The sequence below is a fragment of the Seriola dumerili genome, unplaced genomic scaffold, assembly GCF_002260705.1.
Source record: "Seriola dumerili isolate Sdu_G_001 unplaced genomic scaffold, Sdu_1.0 BDQW01000025.1, whole genome shotgun sequence".
In the NCBI taxonomy this organism is placed as follows: Eukaryota; Metazoa; Chordata; class Actinopteri; order Carangiformes; family Carangidae; genus Seriola; species Seriola dumerili.
The window spans coordinates 12,534,174-12,556,758 of NW_019174280.1; the positions used below are offsets into that span (position 1 = coordinate 12,534,174).

Sequence of the window (22,585 nt, forward strand, 5' to 3'; positions counted from 1 at the left end):
ACACAGTGTGCAGCTTCATCTATGGGGTGTACTATACACTTCTAGTATTTTGCGAGCTCGCTCACTGTCACAACTTAGTGGGACACTTGAACAGAACAGAGCCATCATTAATATCAAAAGTGACAAGTGCTTTTCCTACTATGACAAGTCAATATATCTTCTGTGAACTGCTATTATAAAAGGATCTTTTTCCTGATTCATGTGTTTATAACTATTATATCACTATATAACTTATTTTTTCTTACCGTTTGTTATGACAAAAGTCTTATTTTCACCTGCTCATGTGTCCAAATTTATCAAATTGTGAAGTTGCCCCCATATTCCCAGGTCCTAAAAAGCTACTATAGTTCAATTACTGATGGGAATATTTTCAGCCAGGTCTTAATCAGTGGGTTTAATTTTGTTTTTCTTTGTACAATATACAGCGTCTCACTCTCCTTTCTTTCTTTTCATGTGCGCTATTGTGTAAATCCATAATATCATTATGTGCATGTGTGTGTGAAAGTGTATGTACGAATGAAAGTCACAGAGATGTTAGGAACAAATGGAGTTGGGTATGCTGTCATGCCTGGACTGTGGATGTCCTCTGCTGACTTGTTGTTGGTCCACTTGGCAATGAAGCAACTCAGCTTAGGTCAGACTCAGCAGGCTTTACTCCACATGTAGATGTGTAAGGGCTAAGACACCTACTGTGACCTAATTTTAACTCATGATAAAAACTATCTTAAAAAGAAACAATTCATGCATCATTTTGTATTTATTTTTCTTGGAAAGTTCTTTGATTCCACACTTTATTTGTGACTAATAGTATAGTATTTTGTTCCTTTTGTTTTTCTTCACTTGTGTAGATAGTCATACTGTATGCATGGTCTAGTTTTTTTAATTACTCATCTATACTATGCCTAAACTGTTGTGCTTCTGCAGCTGTGACAGTTAAAACAAACTATGTGGGATCAAAAGTTTATCTTATCTTAAAAAAATTGACAATCTTAATCATATGAATTGTTCAAATACTATAGAGGAATGAATAAACAACAACAATAAGACTAGTAATTATTAAAAGTAACCTTTATTGCTATAGATTTTCAAAAACAAAATTGCACTTTTGGACAATACAAAGAAAATATTGTCTATTCAAACAGACCATTTAAAAACGTGTAGTTTATAAAGGTGAATTCATTTCCATACTTGTATAATATGACACAACAGACCGTCTCAGGCAGTGCACACAGGTGCCAGCCCTTGGATAATATAATTTCATTCAGCAGGTAAATTTCTCTTTGGGATAATGAACGGACCAATCAGAAGCCGCGATTTACTGACAGTTCGCTGGGGCGGGTCATCACACCAGACGCTCTGGATGCTCATTGGACGCTGAGCGCTAAGCCCATGACTCGCCAGCCAATCAGAGGCGTCAGTCGATGTGACGAGTGTTGTGACCGAAAGCCGTATTCTTCCTCGCGCTACTGCTGCTGCTGCTACAGCATCTCATCGACGCATTGCTTTGATGGGGGACATCTCGCCGGGTTCACGCAGCAATTTGTGAGAGTCACAGCAGAACACCTGAAGCATCATGGACATCCTGAAGTCACTGGGCCACCCGGAGGAACTATTCAACCTGTTTAAGTTTAAGATGGGGGGTTGCAGAGCCGTCATGCCAAAGTTGGACTATGTGAGTAAAATATCCTTTCGAAAATATTTACTGTAAAATAAACTCAGCCGTATGAACCATTAGACTGCATCCACGCGCAGGTAGGATGCATGACTGTATTCGTGTCACGGATCAAGTAGCACATGATGTTCCCCTTTTATACAGCATCGGCATGAACAGGCTGCACTGTGGCAACATGGAAACCCACGTAGGCCCATTAACAAGTAGGTCTGCACATGCTTAGTGTATACAACCCGTAATAGATTGACCTGCGCGGTGAACAGTTTTGCTCCTTAATGAGCCGATGGAAGCAGAGTCAGGTAATTGGAGTCAAAATCAGATTAGATCAGGACTCTCACTCCTGTGCTGGCTCAGATATACAGAGACTGAGGTGACCATTGACTTGGGATTTAGGTTACATAACGAGCTTGGAGGATTCAGCAGCCAGGAGAGATGATGTGCGCATGTTTGACGGCTAATCCCACTGTTTTAACACCAATGTGACCCTCAGAGAGACGGAGCCTGCAGAGGCTGCAACCAGTCTGTACTATAAGCTGGCTGGCAGCGCGTGTAGTGGCCCACACCAACGTTAACCCAATAATAATCATGCATCATGTGAATTGTTTTCAAGGCTGTAGGATCAAACATTTTGTATTAATTAATATTGTTAATAACCAGAGGTGCATTTCATGACTGACCATCAATGTATCACCGGTTAAACAGTAAGGCCTATTTACACTTTTGTATGATCCGTCAGATATTGTGAGCTGAACACGGATATGGGCTAAAACTGTCATGCAAAGCAAAAGTAGCCCAGTTTCAGACCTCTGACCACAACTCAAATACTGATAGGGAAATGGGAATTCAGTCTGATCTGATTCTCAGACTTTGATTGCTGTTACCAAAATAAATGGTTACACATGATCTTACCAAACAGTGTGATACAGTGTTATATTAATATAACATCCTACTGTCCTTCCCACTGTCCCCCACCAGGTGTCAGCAAAAATACACTTCTATTATTTGCTGCACACTTCCCCAAACAACTACTTCTTTGTTTTGACAATTGTTGTAGTAGTAGCAACAGTAGTAGTAGTAGCAGCAGTAGTAGTATTAGTAGCAGTGGTAGTAGTAGAAATCCTTAACATGATGGACATAAATAGCTGTTTTTTTTGTTTTGTTTTTTTAAATAATCCATCTACAAACCAAAACACACGAGCATGATGAATTTCCCAAAGCTAAACTTATTTTTTGGCTCTTTTTTATATGCAAGAGGAAATGTTAGCTAATTGCATACGCTGATGTAACAAGGCTTTCTACCATTTTTGGCTCGTGTTTTCATTGAAAATCACTACATTCACTGGTGTCACTTTTTCTGTTTAATGCAGTATTGTTCCTTGCGACAAATAGTTGGGATAAAATCGAGTGAGCCAGACACATTTCAGTGCTAGAAGCAGGTTAGGAAACAGTGAGAGAAGTTACAGTCATGTTTTGGGTAGAGGTGGGAGGAGTGGCGTGATCATAACAGCAGATCTACAAACGCTTTGCACAGACGCTGTCGGCCGACACACTGAGCTAAGACTGTTTTCAGATCAGTGGAGCGCTTGATTTCACCCTCCTGGACGTCCTCCCAAAAGTTTTTCACCTCGCTCGACCCCTCAGCTCACTTGTCCTCTACATGGACTTCGTGTTTCAAACTTACCTTCCAGCCGCGGTGTCGACATGGACACTGTCATTTCGTAGCTGCAGGCTCTGCCGTGCTGTCGGGGTTTATGTATGGCCGGAGCTTGCTGCAAGTGTCCAGTCTCCCTGTCCGTGTTCAAGCGCTCTCTCTCGGTGGCGCCGCGGGGCTGCGCGTCCGCTCCACGGTCCCTCCTGCCGGGCTGGAGGCTAGGGGAGCGGGGCCTTCAGGAGGCCGCGCGACCCTCCAGTGCCTTCAGACCCGCATGCTTTTACCGACACTCGGTCTTCTTCTGTCTCTCCTGCCAGGAGTCCATGAGTGAGAGTCTGCGGACATGCTACCTGTACTTGAACCAAACCAGCCGGAGTTTTGCAGCCGTGATTCAGGCGCTGGACGGGGAACTGAGGTGGGTAAATGCTTGATTGGGAGCTGTGCTGGCTCCAGGTGCAGAGGGGTGTGTCTGCAGGCATGTTTTCTTCCCTCACTCGCACTTTCCTGCGTAAAAATATTTATGCCAAAAAAAAATGTAATAAGCATTTCCATAATCTATTTCTATCAACAGCTGAGACTTAAAAAATAAATTGATTTTAATAAATACTGTGGCTTTTATTCTATACTACAAGATAACTTATCACGTCAACCACAGGCAGCAGTCTCAATATACCAAAATGCATTGCACTTCATGGCTGGCCCAAGTCTTTCGTAGGGACCTGATCACAGTTAGTTATTTAAATGACAACAATTTACATGCACACCAGCAGCGACATCCACACTGTATTAGAAAATAGTGAAAAATGCTGATTAATAACCAAAGTGTAATTTTCAGATTGTTTCTTTTGTCCTACTAACAGGCAAAAATTCAACTTACAATGACGGGAAATTATGCTTGATAAATGATCTAAACGATTAATTAATGATGCTGCTTATTAACATTCTATCTGCTATTGACTAATCGACTAATGGTTTCAGCTCCAATGTCAGCCACTAATAATAATGAGGTACTGTGTAGGAACTTATTATAAAACAGAGGCTTTTGATGCAGACGTGCAGGAGGAGGCTCTGTGTGCCTGTAAAGTAACAGTGACTTTAGTAACCTGCGAGGACCTGCAGCAAGAATTCAAAAGGAAAATACACACAGGGAGCCCTGCTGCTGCTGTGTGTCTAATTTAAGCTCATAGTTCAGGTCAAAACTCTCAGTAAAGAAATGACAGCTGTTTGTAAACACTCGTCTTTAGTGTGTGTGTGTGTATGTGTGTGTGTGTGTGTGTGTACTTTATATATCATCGTTCAAAGGGAATCTTCAACATATAGACGAACCTGATCTGCCTAGACCCCCTGCCTTGACATGTCTGCTATTTCTGTCATTTTTTCAATCAATGACGAGGCAACTTGTCAATCAGCTTTCACACACTCCAGTGAACACACAGCTGACTCATGTCCTCCCTCCTCCCTCCTCTCTCTATGATCCAGACATGCAGTTTGTATTTTCTACTTGGTGCTGCGAGCGCTGGACACAGTGGAGGACGACATGAGTATCCCTCTGGACAAAAAAGTTCCCATGCTGAATGATTTCCACACCTACCTGTACCAGGATGAGTGGTGCTTCACTGAGAGCCAGGAGAAAGACCGGCAGGTCCTGGAGGATTTCCCTACGGTCAGTATTTCTTTATGGTAGTCCATAGAGGGACAGTAGATAATTACATTAGGCTTTATTTACTGATGGACTCTCGAAATAAAAGCTTCATCACTTAGATTAATGACTTTAGTTAACAATGACTACAATCTTATTGTGTCCTCTCAATCCAGATATCACTGGAATTCAGAAACCTCGCTCAGGAATACAGAGACGTTATCTCAGATATCTGCCACCGCATGGGAGAGGGAATGGCTGAATTCCTGGAGAAGAAAGTGGGATCCATGAAGGAGTGGGACCAGGTGAGTGTTAGCCTTGTGTTACCATCATAGTAGGATGGTGATAGAAATATTGGGAGCATAACAACAACATCTGTAAATATAAATGGAAACATGCAATAAATGACTTGAATCTTTAAAAACACAAACACTGGCTCTCTGTATGTTAGCCCATGACATTAGAGGTGAGTAAAGTGGACAATAAGAGCAGAGATCCAAAAGAACCTTTGAGTAAAATAAAAGGGACATATGTTTATCTGTATTCCATGCATGATGAAGATCTTACTCTTCTCAGTAAAAAATACTTGAAACAAGGAACTTCGAGTAAAAGGGCAACATATTGCAATACAATATACTACCGCTTTGCCTTTTGTGTCTTTGGCTTTGAAGGAAATATGTCATTATTTGCTTGTAGCACTGTGTTTGACAGCTGATAAAATCTGAAAAGATAAGGGATGTTATTAGAGTTTTGATCAGTTTGTGCTAACAAACCTGTTGCATGGACAGTTTCACTTAACTGCAGCTTCATTTTGCCTTAGAAATGTCTTTTCAGTGATACTCGTGTCTGAACTTCCTTCAAATTTCGCCACATGTCCTTTAAATGACTACCGACAAATCTACTGCCTCTCTGGATATTGCATAACTGTGTGTTCAGTTTGAGCCAGTTTTTTGTTACGCTGCAGCTGTTTGTTTTTTCCTCTCTGCAGTATTGCCACTATGTGGCAGGGCTGGTTGGCATCGGTCTGTCTCAGCTCTTCTCTGCGTCCCAGCTGGAGGACCCTGAGGTGGGCCGGGACACAGAGCTGGCCAATTCCATGGGCCTGTTCCTCCAGAAGACCAACATCATCCGAGACTATCTGGAGGACACGCAAGAGGGACGTGCCTTCTGGCCACAAGAGGTAGTAACGTGTGTGTGTTTGTCTGCGTGTCTGACCTGAGCCCACAGCTATGCAGTGTAATATGTAAAGAAAATACTTTTCAATGTTCCTTTATTACCAGTGTGCATTGTGAAATGTATGTGTATAGACAAGTGTTATACAACCTCTGGCATTTCTGTTTATGCAGTATGTGTGTATTTTATCTTTATCAGCAGAATGTGTAGATTTTATTCACCTTGTCTCTAAAAAAGTATGCAGCATGCATGGTTGTCACACACCAGTCTTTCATAGATTTGTGTCTCTTAAGAAAAAGAAAATATCTAAAACAGTTACTAAGATTTAAACCGCTTGTCGTCATAACCAGTGTTTGCTATTCGAATAATCGTCCAGGTTGTGCATCTGTCATGGCCGCAGCAGGAGGGAGAGAGAAAAAGAAAAACTGACATGACTCTTTTTAAACATATATTCCCTGAAAAACAAAGAACATCGTACCATGTGATGTTGTGTTAACCTGTGTCTCTGTCTCCCGGTGCAGGCTTGGAGTCAGTTTGCAGGTCGTCTTGAGGACTTAGCCCAGCCGGAGAAGCTGGAGTCGGCTCTGTCCTGTCTCAACCTGCTGGTCACTGATGCTCTGCGACACGTCCCAGATGTTATCGCCTACCTGTCCCGCCTGCGCAACCAGAGCGTCTTCAACTTCTGTGCTATTCCACAGGTACTGACTGATGTGTCACCTACTCCCAACAATGAAGTGATCTCATTTGATTTGTGTGACATGATATTTGAACGGGAAATATCTTCTCCACAACAGGCTTTAATTTGATATAATTCATTTTAGGGTTTCCGCTAACAGTTATGTTCAGTATGAAGCATTCTGTTGACTAGCTTTAATTTGTAAAATTAATCGTTGAGTCTATAAATTGTCCAAAATGGTAAAAAATGCATCACAATTTTCCAGGGTCTGCACACAGCTTCTTTTGTCCAACCAACAGTCCCAAACATATTCAATACATAATGACATAAAACAGAAAAGCAACAAATCTTAACCATTGAGAAAATGAATCTAGCAAATGTTTGGCATTTTCTGCTTGGAAAATGATCGTTTATCAGAATTGATTAAATTGTTTCAGCACATACTGTAAGTTTAGTCTCTTCCACTTCACTATGTTATTCTTCTGTTGACCAGGTGATGGCAATAGCTACACTCTCAAAGTGCTACAACAACCCCATGGTGTTCCAGGGAGTAGTGAAGATCAGAAAGGGGCAGGCTGTCACCCTCATGATGGAGGCCACCAACATGCAAGCAGTGCAGACCATCATCACCCAGTACAGCCAGGAGGTGGGTGTGTTGTTGCTTCTCTCTCTCCTGCTTTTACCACATTGTTGCACTTTAACACACTTGGAACACAATCCGCCTTATTGTCCCTGTCTGCAGATTTTACAGAAGGTCTCCCTCACTGACCCGTCGCGGGACAAGACCCTGCACATCCTGGCTGTAATCCGAGAGAAGTCCACGCTGTCACAGTCCAGCCTCCCCTCCAGGACCCACCACCTGTCGCCCATGTACCTGTCTGCTGCCATGCTGCTAGCCGCTCTCAGCTGGCAGTACCTCAGCACTACTGCGGCACAGGCGCAGGGCACCGGCGACATGCAGGGACAGTGAACCCCTTCCCCCTCACTTTTCCTGGGGGCTACAGACTAAGAACGCCCCTCTGCTCACTCTGGAGGTCTGGATCTCCTCTCACCAGAGGATTCTGGAGCACTTCTACCCCACTTTGCCCTCTTTGTTATGGCTGTTACAGAACCATGGACATATTTATATAGAGGGGTTCTGGTAGCAGGCTGGTCTCATTAGGTTGTGTGGTAGTGATTTGTGGTAGTCCATCCTGCGTCTGGATTTGTTAATTACACACAGTGTTGTGTGGTTATATTCACCAGCATTAATGGCACATTGAAACAATTCAGGGTGTTTTATTGTCATTTGGTGTTTATGCTGATCATGTGTTTCTTCCTTTTTTGTTTGATTTGTTTGAAACATTTTGACCTATTATTGATTTTGAAATTATTGAGCAGATTTAAATATGTCAAGACAGAAATTCATAAATTAAAGTTCCCTGTTAAGTGGTCTGAAATGTTTAAATGCACAAACCATGACACTGTCCATTTTAGGATTTCAAGGAACAGTCACCAAACTTTAGTTTTTCTTTTAATTTTTTCTCAAATCTAAGTTTTCTTATTTTTCATGTCAAATCAAAGCTAGCTTAATGTTCCACTTGTTATGTTTCTATAGGAGAAACACTATAAGAACTGTTACAGTGGTGCACTTGCATCTGCACTGTATATATGTGCTATGTAGATGTGCATAGCATCCCCTCACAGCAGAGCTTTATTTTAACACTCATTCTTGTCTTGGTTCATTCAACGTTTCAACTCTATGTACTTTGAAATAGGAGAAAAAGAACAGTGCAATTCCAATGTAGTTTTGAAATGAATAAGGAAGAACAAAGACTTATTGAACAAATGTAATTTCTGATACATTTGATATGAGAGAGAGATCCATATTGAGACTGCTAGCTAAAGTGTCCTTAACACAGCTTTGGTGAGTAGAAAGGCTAGCACAGAGTAACCTTGCACAGAACCAAAGGAGAGCTACAAACATTGCTATGTAATGTGAAATTTTGATTTGTACATATTTGAACTAATAAAGAGGTGAAATTATCTAAACAGTCTGAAAGTTGATTGTGCAGACAACCCGAGTCATGTTTCTGTTTACAGGTTGATTTTAGTGGGTCGACCTTGGCGGATGGTTTTATAGATTCTACTCTGTAAAGTGGTTCTTTTATTTTACAGCACACGTTCGAGATTCATATAACGTCATATTCTGTGTACATGTGTATACATGGAAAAAGCAAAACTAATTAGACAAAATAATAAATGGGGATGATTTTCATAAAGTTAACAATAATGATAAATGATGGCATGTTTTTCCATTATCACTGCCGTTTAAGAGCACCTGTAACCTTTGGAAAGACATTTTGTTAGTCACATGAGATTCATGCTGATGATGCACTCATTAAACAGACATGTGATTCCATAACCTGAGTCTTGTAAAACAAGTACAAATAGTGAGAAGACTGAAGAAGAAAGGTGTTTTGTTCAGGAAGAGCCCAGAATAAGATCCATCAAGGAAAAAACAGCACAGGTAAGAACTGGATTCAGGAGATTTTTGATAATTGGTGATTATATCATCATTTGAGTTGAAAAAAAAAAAAAAGAAAAAAAAAAGAAGAATTTAGTGTGTGTGCTTGGCTTGATGCAGCAACAACTATGCTTCACATTCAGCTGAAATCCTGATATTTTTTCTGATAGTTTTATAAATAATAGTTGGTCGCTCATTTGATGAGACTCCATTTCCATCCTTTTAAACTGGTTTAACTTAGCTATGGGTTTAACTTGGCTGTAGTTACAAATAATATATCTGGCATATCAGAAGTACAGAGGTAGTCACACAGAAAAATACATCACTGGCAACTTGCATTCTTTACTTGTGTCGTGCTTGTGTAAATATGAAGCAGGTGTAGCTCTGTCCAACTTCAAACTATTTCTTCAGTATGAAGAAAAGAGAAAAGTCCACTGTGCTCAAGTTTTAAGTACATTTGAATAAAGTGGATTTAAATTATTACAGAAATAAGGGAACCGTAGGGAAAATCATTTTAAATTTTTGAGATGAATAATCAACAAAATCCTGTGTAATCACAGAAAAAAAATCCTGACCAATATATCGCAGTGTCATTACCTTGTGATCTTCATGCTGTAACGTCTCAGCATTTTAAACAACACGTTGTAGCCGAGGGAATTATTTCAAAATCTGCTTGCTGACTGTCGTCTCTTTTGCAGGATGCATCGCCTCGTCCTCCTCTGTGTGCTGGCGACCGCCTCGGTCACCTGGTCACAGCCTCATCTGCCTCTGCTCTCCTCAAAGATGGTCGACTTTATCAACAAGGCCAACACCACCTGGACAGTGAGACCATCTTAATCATCTGATCATTGTTTACCGCATTCCTGTCGACTAAACCTTGTTGTCACAGACTTTGGTGAGCTGCATGTAGTAACGTGTCTAATCTTGAACTTTAACTCCACCATTTTTGCTTCAGGCCGGGCAGAACTTCCATAATGTTGATATCAGCTATGTGAAGGGACTGTGTGGGACCATACTGAACGGACCCAAGCTGCCAGAGGTGTAAGTTTTAACAACAGCACATGAGGGTGTGTGGGCATGGATTTATATGTGTGTGTGTGTGTGTGTGTGTGTGTGTGTGTGTGTGTGTGTGTGTGTGTAGTCTCTCACATGTCCAAACAGGTGACAGTCAGCGGGCTCGTCTTATCTGCTTTAGTGACTGTCATTTCATGTTCAGGGTTCACAATGTTGACGGCATACAGCTTCCAGACAGCTTTGACCCGCGCCAGCAGTGGCCCAACTGTCCCACAATCCAACAAATCAGAGACCAGGGCTCATGTGGATCCTGTTGGGTGAGACTGACAAACAAAGACAAAACAAGTACAGAATAAAGAAGATATTTAATGACGGGAGGCTGTGGATGTGCTTTAAGGTGTTCAGTTTTGAGGGGAACCGAAAACCAACTACCTATTCTCAAACCAGTGTTCCTTTTTAAATTTCTCCCAGGCCTTTGGGGCGGTCGAGGCGATATCTGACAGGTTATGTATCCACAGCAATGGTAAGATCTCTGTGGAGATCTCAGCTGAAGATCTACTGTCCTGCTGTGATGAATGTGGCATGGGGTGAGTATCTGTGGAACAAAATGAGTATCTTTCAGGTCTTTTGCATGGACACTGAACGACACTTGTGTTTTTTTAGCTGTAATGGTGGTTTTCCCTCCGCTGCCTGGGAGTTCTGGGCTAAGAAAGGGCTTGTGACAGGAGGCCTGTATGACTCCAAAGTTGGTAGGTGGGAACTGGTTTACACGACTGTTTAGAAAGTTTGAAGTGAAACTGATGGTGGTTTTGTGTGTTACAGGCTGCAGGCCCTACACCATCGCTCCCTGTGAGCATCATGTAAATGGAACTCGTCCTCCATGTCAGGGCGAAGGGGAGACTCCTAAGTGTGAGGAGCAGTGCATCGATGGATACTCACCATCCTATCAGAAGGACAAACACTTCGGTATAGACATTTAAAATGATCTATCCCCACGCCCCCACCCCACCCCTACAGTATCTTCTCTATCATGCCTTGTCTTGTTATTCTTTTCTGTGTCTCCATTTTCAGGTAGACGCTCGTACAGCGTCCCGTCCCAGCAGGAGCAGATCATGACCGAGCTGTACAAGAACGGGCCTGTGGAGGCAGCTTTCTCTGTCTATGAGGATTTCCTGCTGTATAAGACTGGTGAGCCTTATACTCTATACACTGTATGCACACAAACCTCTCCCCTACACATACCAAAATACAAAACAAGAACCTGTATTGTGTATTAATTAATTAATTGGTAAATCTTTGTGACTACAAACTGCTTATACCTTCATTATTGCTGACCTATTTCTAAAGCATGACCTTAGTTTTGTCAGGGTATGTGGTAAGTAGGGGTGGACCCAAAATGCAGCCAACACTTGGGAGACGGTGCAGACAGGTTTATTAAAGAAAAGAACTTTACCAAACAAGCACAGGGAACCACAGGGGATGACAACAGGCAACAAGAACAGACTAAGGACAAACCCGGAGATGAACAGGACGAGAACAGCTCTGCGACCAACCAGACACGAACAGACGACATGAACCGATGAGGACAAACCCAGAAATAAACAGACGAACCGACCCAGACAGAGGGGAGCACAAAGACTATATAGACACAGGAGGCAAGGGTGATTGCACACAGGTGAAACACATTAGGGCGGGGCAAACAATCACCACACAGAAACAGGACCAAGACAGGAAGCAAAAACATTGACACACAAGGAAACCAATTTCAAAATAAAACAGGAAGTGCGAAAAGTCCAAACAAAACTAACAAAAGGTGTCTGCCATAGCAAACCATGACAAGTTTCTTGTTTTGTTTTCTTCCTATGAAGCAGTTTAACCTCATTCCAGAGTAAAACCAACTGGAAGCTTTGCCTTTGTGTCTCGTGACCACTTAGAATGAAGATCCCTCGCCACAGGTTAAGATCTTATATGTTATACCAAAGAGTGACTGTCCTTGCCCCCAGGTTGGGACCCACTGCCCTACAACATAGTGTAAATGTACAAAAATATAGCGATTGACTCTTACATCTTGGATGCTGGAGTTACTTGAACACACCACTAAAAGCTCAGTTTGTTCTACAGAACATCAGTATTAAATGGACTGAAATATCAAAAACCGCCGCTGTTGTCCTTTAATGTATGGAGCCCTGTGTGATTGTACTTGATATTATTATTATAGGTGTGTATCAGCATGTGACAGGAGAAATGCTGGGTGGTCATGCCATTAAGATCCTGGGCTGGGGAGAGGAGAATGAGACGCCCTATTGGCTGGTGGCAAACTCCTGGAATAGTGACTGGGGAGACAAAGGTACAAGAAAACAGTGTTTGGGAGTGGAGAACATCGTTTTTTGGATGTTGGACTTAAGTCATGTTTGTGCGTCTTCTGATTTCAGGTTTCTTCAAGATCAAGCGTGGAAATGACGAGTGTGGTATTGAGTCAGAAGTGGTTACAGGAATCCCACTCAACTAGATCAAATAAGTCCTGGCTGTAATCAAGAGACTTTAAAACAAAGACCTTTATTTTTGTAAAAACTTTAACCATTGCATTTAAATTTTTATAGATTTCATGTAATCAACCGAGATTAAAATGCACAACATGGTGAAACAAGAACCTTTTTGCATTGTTATTGTTCTAAATAAACCATCGTGTTGATCTGCAGGTTTCTTTCTTTTTTTTTCAGTGGGCTATGCAGTAGGCTGTTTTTACTGGTTCACAAGGCAATTTAAAGAAATAAAAACAAGTTCAGAGTAATCTAAAAAAGTATGAATACAGCTTTTTAAATCAGCCTATATGTGAAACTTCAGATACTTTATATGTGATATGGGCATGTGTGCGTATTTGGTATTATGGCCTATGTGTTTCAACAAGGCAGTGGTGGACGAGAATCATAATGCACGTAGCCAACACTTCCTGACACTTAGTAACTAATTTTCCTTTGGTCACTTGTTTTTACAGTAACCATTAATTATGACCTGATCACAGTGAACAACCAGTTTCTAAACTACCAACAGTAATCATTATTAATTCATCACTTTTATGTAGTGGTCAAACATCACATTGGTTTCTCTCGTTCTAAAACAATTTTCTTTAGATGTTTTATTTATTCAGAGCTCAGTTTAGAGTTTGTTTGTTTTTTCTTTCAGATTAAAAAAGATGCTAAGATGTCACAGGAAATCATACACATTTAAAATGATGGAGTTAAATGTAAAGAAAGAACAGTTGTTTTTCCATACTTGAGCCTGACCCTAAATGCAACAAAATATGCAGGAAATATATCTTTAAGACTTAAAATTTTATTATTGACATTTTAAATCCACCCATTCACCCCTGAAAAAAGGAGAAAAAAGAAAAGAAAAGAAAGAAAGAATTCATGTCAGCTGGAAATTCAGCTCAGATGTCGCCGTAGACTGTAGACACCTTGGGCTTTTTCTACCTCTGTGGTTTCCTGAGACCCAGGAAGTTTATTTGATTTATTTGTTCTGGTCGGCAGGATCTCCTCACACTCCTCACACTCCTCAATTTCCGTGGGTTTTGGTTTGGGATCAAGTGGAGCATTAAGGAGGGGCTCCTCCTGCTTGTCTGGTTTGTTCTCTGGCTTATCTGCAGGCTTCTCCTCCTGGTTCTCCTCGCGCTGATGGCTGGTGATGTTCTCTTGGGGAGGCTGCTTGTTCTCTCTCTCAGCTTTGAGCTCTGTCGAGAGCTCATGGTTGAGTGAAAGCTGAGTGTTGAGCTGTGTTTTCAGCTCCTCCATCTCTCTCCGCAGAAGCATTTCCTGCTCAGCAGTGTTTTGCTGTGCGAGTTTGACTTCTTCGGCCATCTTTTGATGGTGGGCGTCCTGCTCAGCCCTCAGGTTTTGCTCCAGGAGCAGGTGCTCTGACACCCTGACAGCATGAACTTTGATTTCTTTCTCAAGCTCACACTGAAGGTTGTCAGCCTGCTGTCTGACTGTGAGGACATCAGCTTCATACTTCTGGGTGACCTCTAGGTATGAAGCCCTCAGTTTCTCCAGGTCTTCTTGGAGAGCCTTGTTCTTCTCCCTCTCCCCCTGGAACTCAGCCGTGAACTTCTCCTGGCTGATTAAATGTGCCACCTGCAGCTCCTCATAATCTTTTTGGAGGAGTTTCTTCTTCTTCCGCTTGATGTTGCTTCGCACCTGAGTGGCAATCTTTGTGGTGCTGAGGGTTTCGTCATCAGTGTATTTTTGGAGCCTCTCCAGCTCTCTTCTGGTCTCCTTCTCCCTGTTGATGTACATTTCCTTCAGAAATTTCTGCTTGGCCAACTGTTGTTTGGTCTGCTCCAACTCTTGAGAAAGTTGGACCCTCCAGTTTTTTTCTGTTATGCAGTTGGCCTTCTCCTTACCCAACAGGATGTTGAGGTTGAAGATTTCATTCTGAATCTCCTTGGACACCATCATTTGGTCTTGGCTCTTGTCCACAACCTGTTGGGTGGTGGTCGTTTGTTCTGGTTGAGTTTTGTGAAATTTGTGATTGTTGAAGACTTGTTGTGTAAATTCTCACTCTGCACTCTGAAGAGACGTCTGTGTCAGTGGTGTTTGTGTTATGTGTTGAAGTGTTCTCTCGTTCACAGTGATCTATTGCTGTCACCTGATGATGTCACAATACACGTACAATGAAATTCTTCTTTTGATGTTGGCTTTGAACTGGAGCGTTCCATTTCTTCTTCTACTCCTTTTTTTCGAGTAATCCATTTCTTCTTCTACTCCTTTTTTTTCTGCATGTATATGTTAGAGGTACCGGGCTGCAGCACCTTCTCCTTTGAATGGAAATTTGTTTCTTCATTTGCTCGACACAAGTCAGTAAATGAATATAAACTTAGGACCATAGGAACAGTAGTTAGAGACCCTTTGAAACAAGCCCCAATTTAACTGTGCACGAGCACCATAGTTGTAAAGTACTGTACGTAAACAAACAAACACTACACCTCTGCACATGATACATAAAAACATGACAGATGAAGTCCCAATGAAGTCACCATCAAGTCTAAAGGCAGGTGTGTGGCTGCATTTCAGGTTATTACCATTTCAGATAAACTATGAAGACAGTGAAAAGCTGGACAAAAGCAAAGCTCAATGTGAGCTCTGAAGATGAAGCTGTGTGTACCTGTTCATACACAGTGTAGCTGGTGCACTGGGGCACATTAAAAACGCACATTACATCTATTATTTCTTGAGATGTGTCTAAACTGTTGCTCATGTTAAATAGAAAGTAACTGCTTTGGGTTCAAATCTTAATGTAAGCATTAATGTTTTTAATAATGCACCATGTTAGAGGAACAATTTACAGCATTAGTTCTCTGAGGAACTCATTCAAATTCAAGAAAAATTGATGTTGTAACTGAAATATCTCTAACAGAATCAAATCAAATCAAATCAAATCAAATCAAATCAAATCAAATCAAATCAAATCGGGAATCGAATCAGGAATCAAATCAGGACCTTGTGAATCAGAATGGAATTGATTCAGGAAATCTGTGGCAATACCCAGCCCTTATTCACATAAAACTATATACTGTTTTCATTGCCCTTCTTAACCAGTATTTACCTCTACTGTGCATTTTACCGTCTCTAAAACATGTAATATGTGAGACCTCAAAACATTTTCTTTATTAGTCCAGTTTTTATATCTCTACATTCATCTTTCCAAATAGGTTTTGGCTGTAATTGTATCTCAAATACATTGACACACAGAGACTTTAGCATAACAATAATCGTGCTAAACATGTTCACAGATTTATATAACTGAACTGTTTATAACACAAGTTAACATTTAAATCCAAATTCCACGCACATTTTGTGTCTATACATCGTGTGTCTATGTGTGTGTGTGTGTGTGTGTGTGTGTGTGTGTGTGAGTGCACAAATGTGAGGACTTCATCCATGTGTGTGAGCACTAAGACGGAGCAATGGACAAATTATTTCAAAGGGATTTCTTCAGCGTTGTGAATAATTCATTACAAATGGGAGATAATGACACATTTGATTTTAAAGAATCACTTGTGACTTGAGTTTACTGCTTAAGAGTGGAGTTATAAGTGAATGCAGAAATCTGGGAAATGATGTTTGTGTGTGACAAAGACTAAAAGTCTGTGACTGAGTGACTGAGTGACTGAAATATCATTGAAATAAGTATTAAAACTAGATTTTGACCTTGGGTGTGTCTATAAAACAAGATTAGGTAAAAATATAAGTGCCTCTTCAGTGAGTGTATCAGTTTTTATTGTACTTTAGTTGTGAATTAAACCAAACAAACAAGTAATTTCCCAACAGACAGTGAATTAAAAGAAAAGCTGGTATTTAGGATTTTCATATAAAGTCAATAATGACCTTGTGGCACATGCAGCAGAAGGTGGCGGTAATGTACCTAAAAATGAAAAAAAACCAACCAAAATAAAAGTCTGCGCATGCGTGTTAGTTAGCTTCCGTGTTTGAAGTCAGCCCGTGGAGGCGGAGCAGGACATGAGGCGGACTCTGTCATTGGAGCTTCTGTCCAAACAGACGATCTGCGGTCATGACCAAGACCAGGAATCAACTGCTCCTGGAAGAAACACCGCTGAGTAAAGTCCTGCCAGAGGATACCGGCTCTTTGCCGTCATCGTGAGAGCCGGTGGGATGTAAAACACCGTTATCGTTAGCTGGTGGTGATGAAGGCAGGTTGTCGGACATTAACTAAACTAACGTCTTTCTGTCAGTTGTCTTTTCCGTTGTGTCTCTTAACGAGTCATTTACTAACCGTCAGCTACCAGGTTAGCTCTCCGCTGTAGCTAGATAGATTATTACCATGTTTTTATCGCATTTGGAGCTGTGGAGAACATACTGGGAGTGTGTTTCCAGACCTTACACGGTGTTCATCTGCTCCCTCACGGCAGCACTGTACTATCTATGGGGCCGCAAGTGTCAGGTCAGTCACTGCGGTCAAGGCTAGCGGTAATGACTGCACCATATCCACTTTATAAACCAATATTTATTCATCGTGTTTTTTGTTAGTTTATTTCAATCTATTTATTTCATATAATTAAAATCATTTAGAAAAACCATCTTATCTAATCGTATCTTAATCACGATTTTTTTTTGTATATGAAGCATTTGTATATGAAATGTTAACTTAATGTTAAGGTACTTTGTGCAACAAAGTTAAGGGCAATACTAATTTTATGGATAAGACATTATGTTTAGGGCTGCAAGTAATGATTATTTGATACCAGTTTACCCCAGTTAGCATTCATAAGCAGAATATAAACAATAAATAGATGGTTTATAATTTACTATAATGCAATGATAAAGACATAGACTAATGATATTTGTCAGAACCTAACTTATCCATAAATGCTGTGTAAACAGATAATTAATACTCAGTTTAACAGAGTTGTAGTCATGTATAATGATATGTGTTCATGAGTTTGGAACAGGTATTATCAGTTTTAATCCTAATCATAATGAACTTCTTTGTTCATGTATGAAATTAATAATTATATGTAATTACAGCTATGTTATATTGGGCTATCTAGTGTTAAGTCCATTCCACTGTTTATACCCAATATATGGATCCTTTATAAGAGAACTTATAATTGTTGACAAATACAAACGTCACACTTAAAAATGTCTTTAATTCTCTGATCATTGTTTTTTTCAATTAATCAATTATTCAGTTAGTCAGTAAAATTGTAAACAACTGAAATGATGATGTTTTCATATAACTTGCCAACAGAGAAAAACTCAAAACCTTCACATTTAGAATCTTCATGTCACTGGATAGTTAAATACATCATTGTTGTATTTTAATACAACATGTTCCTTTATTGTTTTATATTGGAGAAAATGTGGTTGTGTTATTTAATAGAACACTGTGCTATTTGCCACACACACACACACACAGACACACACACAGACACACACACACACACACACACACACACACACACACACACACAAAATTTCAGGTGTTTTCATACCTCTTCGTTTTGTCTCTTTTCCTCTCAGACACCAGCTTTAGTTTGTAGTGAGGCTTTCAGTGTGTTCCTCCACAAGCACTGTCCTGTGGTGGCTGAGCGCTTCAGTCCCACTCCGTGGTGCTGGGGAGGCCGTTTTCAAACCCTGGTCTGTGCCGTCCTCAAGTCCAGACCCCCCGTCGCCTATCGCAAGTAGGAAGAACCTCCTGTTATCTTCCTCTTGCTGGTTGAAACTCACATCTTATTGTTAATTTTCAGTAAAACACTATCAGTACATGATTGTTGTCTCCCCTCATCTCTTCATCCCTCAGTGAGCTGATCCGTACGGATGATGGTGGTCAGATCTCGCTGGACTGGGTGGACAATCAGGCCAGTGCGGCCTACCCAAAATCCTCTACCCGCCCCACAATCCTGATCCTTCCAGGCCTGACAGGGAACAGCAAGCAGTCCTACGTGCTCCACGCCATCAGCCAGGCCACCCGCCGCGGCTACAGGTCAGTTGTGATCCTCATGTGTCTCCTGTGTTCAATAATTACACCCAAAAAGACGCATTAACAGGAAAGTTTGAATTAAAGTAAGCATGAAACTTATGTGATGTGACTGAGGGGAATTTAAGTGCTGAAGCTGTTTTCATTGACATTTTCTTCCCCAGGTGTGTGGTCTTCAACAACAGGGGGGTTGCAGGGGAAGAGTTGTTGGTAAGTACAATGATTATCTTTTGAATTATGGTCATTTTACATTCAATTTTCAAATGTCCCTATCTCACTGTCATTTCAACAGACTTTGTTTATGAACTAGCTTCACATTTTATAGTTTTTTTCATTTTCTGCAGAGCTGAAATTTTTTTGCGGATCGATCCGTATATGTCAGTATGTGGGGAACACTGGTTTCAGCAGTCTTGGGTGATTATTATGGTGTCTCATTATAGAGTTGTCTTGCTTGTAATCAGCATGATTATTATCCTGATTCCATCAGATTTCCATGAGTAAAAAGAAATCAGTGATCTGTGCAAATTTTGGGATGTAGATGTGAGATGTTTTTTTTTCTCTTATTTAATATTCATTTGGGAGAGAAATAAAAGAACTTTCACTGAGGTCTCACTGAGAGCCAATGTGCTCTCACAGGACTGGTGAGTCTGCCCAACACTTTGCTATTTCCAGTATGAAGTTATTATTATATATATATTATTATATTATATATTATTTATAGTAATATCTGTTTTTGTTACACTTTGGAAATAAATACAGATTTAAAAGTGATGTCACTTTGGGAAAAGTTCAAAACCAGCAATGAATTCAACAAATACTGTGGAAAAGGTGGAAAATAATGACAGACCAACTAAGGCATAGTTGGTTTGGGTATTTTCATTGGATTTGTTGACAATAAGGTGTGTAAAGAATAACACCAGCTCTAGTATATTAGGTCAGACACAAAATCTGGCACATGAACGCTGCATGTAAAGCTCCTGCTCTGTCCTGCTGCTCGCTTCAGACGCCTGTCACCTACTGCGCAGCCAACACCTCAGATCTTGAGCATGTAGTGCAACATGTCAAAGGACTCTACCCACATGCCCCTGTGCTTGGTGCTGGTGTGTCTATGGGAGGGTGAGTCAGTGTAATGGTTTCCATTGGCTTGCATTTATCTGAGAAAGTGGGTCAAATTTATCAATGATTTGTTTACATTCTCTCTTTTCCCTTTAATTACCCAACATCTTTTCTGTTTTTATTTTTGTCTTCTTCTCTTTCACCCTCTGAAGCATGTTGTTGTTAAACTACCTGGGCCGTAAGCGCACAGAGTCGGGGATGGTGGCGGGGTTCACCATCTCTGTCCCCTGGGATGCGCAGAAATCCTCCGATTCTATGGAAGAACCACTCAACTGGCTGCTCTTCAACAAATACCTCACAAGTGGCCTGTGTCGTGCTGTCACCAGGTCAGAAAGGTGGGGGGGGGTTTCACAAGTTTCTGAACTGAGTTTAACAAGCTGGCAATCTTGACTCTTTTCTTTCATTTCGTTCTCACAGGCACAGGAAGATTCTTGAGAAAGTAGTGGATGTTGACTATGTCCTGAAGGTGTGCCCTGCTCTTTACATTCACCTCTCTGTCACAGTTTGTAATCTCCCTTTATGTGTGATCAGCACTTCTTCTCCACCCTCACCTCATTTCCACCCTCTCTGTTCTAGGCACAGACGATCCGTGAGTTTGACGAACGCTTCACCACTTTGCTTTTTGGTTATAAATCTTGTACGGACTATTACCGCGATGCCAGCCCGGACAAAAAGCTCCCCAACACAGCGGTACCCATCCTGTGTCTCAACGCTGCTGATGACCCCTTCTCTCCCCAAAACGGTGAGTGGACAGCAGGAGGAGATGGAGATTGTGTTATGTATATATTCTTAATCGTGGGTTTGGATTTGAGAATCTTTATTTTTTAATTTGCGCTTTATGTGTATATTTCAGTCACCTCGCTACACAAGATTTTATTCTGTCTGCTTTCTGTCTTCTACTTCGCAGCCTTCCCGTTGACCATAGTCCGGAGCCTGCCTAACGTCGCCCTGTTGTTGACGGCTCACGGTGGACACATCGCCTTCCTGCAGGGTTTGTTTCCCCGCGGTGAGAGCTACATGGAGCGCCTGTTCGGCCAGTTTGTCCAAGCAGTCTTTGAACACCCGAGCGACATCAACAAAGCCTGTGGCATCGAGGAGGAGCAGAGGAGCTGATCCTTTTGTACTCTGAACCTCACTGAAGAACAGACTCACGGCCTGCTGTGAATGAGTATGAAGTCACTTGCATAATAACAGTAGAACAATTCACACACACACAAAAAAGAAAGTATTGCTTAGCTCTGCGTGCTGTCATGCTACCACACAAATGTTGCGCATCCTTTGTCTACGCACCGAGAGTGACCAGCTGTATTGTACAATCATTATGACCTCACTGCAACTCTGCCGATCTACCTCCTCATTGTCTCAGGTTTACTGTCAATGAACAATCCAAGAAGGTTCGAAACAAGTGGACAGCTCTGAAGTCGAGCTGTGGATGCTTTTTTTCATTAAAGAAATCTCGCAGCCAACTAATAAGCTGATGCCTAATATTGCTGTCATATTGTTTCACTCTCCTGCCGCCCCACCTTCACACAGAGCACTGTAGTGTGTATTGAAAACAAAATGAAAAGAAAATGAATCCTTGTTGGAAAATGAGTTCTTGGATTTTAGGCTATTTAATGTTATTTAATTAGAAATGAATTAAATATGTAAATTAGAAGAGTAATATTGTACTGTTACTTTTTCCTCTTGTCTCCTTTGCGTCTTTGGTTTTGTAAGACTTGTTTTTCTTGAAGTGTGAGAAGCCTTAAAGGATTTATTACACTGCCCCATGTTTTTCCCCCCTGCATGCATTCTTTACATCCAGTTTTTCAATGCACCACCAGACCACACTAGAGGAAATCCTGTTCACTTGTTAGAGCTGTCAATCTCCACCTGGAAACACTCACACAGCAGGAATATACTGTACACATCTGCCATGAAGAAAAGACTTATGCAATTGTAAGATCTAGGTTTATCAGCTATGTAATTAAAAAAAAAACTAGATCAGTGAAATGTAAAACTAAATGTCAAAGTATTGTATGCTTGTATAGGCTTTTGCAATATGCTTGGTTGCTATGTAAATCATGCAGCACATCAGAGGTAAATGAGCTGACACTGTAAAGCTCAGTGTGGCACTTATTACCTAGATATTTTTACCTGCTGTCAATAATATAAATATCTGGTGGTTCTGAATTTATCTGTGTTATAATTGCCCTTTTATTAATTTTTTTAGCCATTCATGCGTAGTGTTGTTGAATGGGTGACAGATGAAGCAATGTCACATCATGTCAGTACCATAACCACTTTCAGTCCACATGATAATTATTTAATGAGTAGTTTGTAGTTATTAGAGGGCGTTTGTTTTGGATTTAATCACTGGTTGTCACTATGTTTAAATTGAATGTCTTTTCAAATCAGCTTGGAATGTCCAGAGGGTTTTATTATGTTTGTTATCACCAGTAGAGCACTGGTGACACATGCACACCACTTTATTATTCCAGTACCAAGGTATTATTAATTTATGAGGTATATAATTTTTCACCAGAAGCTGCAGTTGTTTGACTTGATTCTTGACCCATGAACATATGAAGATTTTAGAAGCTTGTGGTGCTATTTTTTTTTTAGCAGTATACAGTTGTTTTTTTTCCAGTTTTCAGATATTTACC

The 22,585-nt window shown here is 40.9% G+C and overlaps 3 protein-coding genes across 5 annotated transcripts; all 3 read left to right on the forward strand.

The window, feature by feature from the left end:
* Positions 1 to 1,460: 1,460 nt before the first annotated feature.
* fdft1 (farnesyl-diphosphate farnesyltransferase 1) lies at positions 1,461 to 8,836 on the forward strand. Of its 2 annotated transcripts, XM_022769211.1 has the most exons (8): positions 1,461 to 1,672; positions 3,641 to 3,738; positions 4,803 to 4,986; positions 5,139 to 5,267; positions 5,951 to 6,142; positions 6,657 to 6,833; positions 7,305 to 7,457; positions 7,554 to 8,836. In XM_022769211.1, the coding sequence occupies exons 1-8, from the start codon at positions 1,574 to 1,576 to the stop codon at positions 7,779 to 7,781; spliced, it is 1,260 nt and encodes a 419-aa protein (XP_022624932.1). In that variant the 5' UTR covers positions 1,461 to 1,573; the 3' UTR covers positions 7,782 to 8,836. The 2 variants fall into 2 exon arrangements, with proteins under 2 accessions (XP_022624932.1, XP_022624924.1); XM_022769203.1 differs by lacking the exon at positions 1,461 to 1,672 and having other exon boundaries at positions 3,291 to 3,738.
* Positions 8,837 to 9,238: 402 nt separating this feature from the next.
* On the forward strand, positions 9,239 to 13,029 carry LOC111239355 (cathepsin B-like). Its single transcript, XM_022769220.1, has 10 exons — positions 9,239 to 9,320; positions 10,016 to 10,139; positions 10,273 to 10,358; positions 10,534 to 10,648; positions 10,803 to 10,918; positions 10,995 to 11,080; positions 11,154 to 11,297; positions 11,403 to 11,519; positions 12,550 to 12,678; positions 12,764 to 13,029. Exons 2-10 carry the CDS (start codon positions 10,017 to 10,019, stop codon positions 12,838 to 12,840), a joined length of 993 nt encoding a protein of 330 aa, XP_022624941.1. The 5' UTR covers positions 9,239 to 9,320; position 10,016; the 3' UTR covers positions 12,841 to 13,029.
* A 3,869-nt stretch (positions 13,030 to 16,898) lies between these two features.
* Positions 16,899 to 22,116, forward strand: LOC111239071 (phospholipase ABHD3-like). Of its 2 annotated transcripts, none has more exons than XM_022768836.1 (9): positions 16,899 to 17,288; positions 18,368 to 18,528; positions 18,648 to 18,830; positions 18,989 to 19,034; positions 19,828 to 19,940; positions 20,093 to 20,266; positions 20,358 to 20,406; positions 20,517 to 20,682; positions 20,848 to 22,116. In XM_022768836.1, exons 1-9 carry the CDS (start codon positions 17,169 to 17,171, stop codon positions 21,051 to 21,053), a joined length of 1,218 nt encoding a protein of 405 aa, XP_022624557.1. In that variant the 5' UTR covers positions 16,899 to 17,168; the 3' UTR covers positions 21,054 to 22,116. The 2 variants fall into 2 exon arrangements, with proteins under 2 accessions (XP_022624557.1, XP_022624566.1); XM_022768845.1 differs by having other exon boundaries at positions 16,899 to 17,037.
* The last annotated feature ends 469 nt before the right edge of the window (positions 22,117 to 22,585 follow it).

Bases quoted from the DNA above. Each gene is read 5' to 3' on its own strand.
- LOC111239071 (XM_022768836.1), top strand. From the start codon at position 17,169: ATGTTTTTATCGCATTTGGAGCTGTGGAGAACATACTGGGAGTGTGTT. The intron at 17,289-18,367 runs GTCAGTCACTGC...TTTTCCTCTCAG, and splicing joins TATGGGGCCGCAAGTGTCAG to ACACCAGCTTTAGTTTGTAG. The intron at 19,941-20,092 runs GTGAGTCAGTGT...CACCCTCTGAAG, and splicing joins GCTGGTGTGTCTATGGGAGG to CATGTTGTTGTTAAACTACC.
- LOC111239355 (XM_022769220.1), top strand. From the start codon at position 10,017: ATGCATCGCCTCGTCCTCCTCTGTGTGCTGGCGACCGCCTCGGTCACC. The intron at 10,649-10,802 runs GTGAGACTGACA...AATTTCTCCCAG, and splicing joins GCTCATGTGGATCCTGTTGG to GCCTTTGGGGCGGTCGAGGC. The intron at 11,298-11,402 runs GTATAGACATTT...CTCCATTTTCAG, and splicing joins TCAGAAGGACAAACACTTCG to GTAGACGCTCGTACAGCGTC.
- fdft1 (XM_022769203.1), top strand. From the start codon at position 3,428: ATGGCCGGAGCTTGCTGCAAGTGTCCAGTCTCCCTGTCCGTGTTCAAG. The intron at 5,268-5,950 runs GTGAGTGTTAGC...TCCTCTCTGCAG, and splicing joins CCATGAAGGAGTGGGACCAG to TATTGCCACTATGTGGCAGG. The intron at 7,458-7,553 runs GTGGGTGTGTTG...CCCTGTCTGCAG, and splicing joins TCACCCAGTACAGCCAGGAG to ATTTTACAGAAGGTCTCCCT.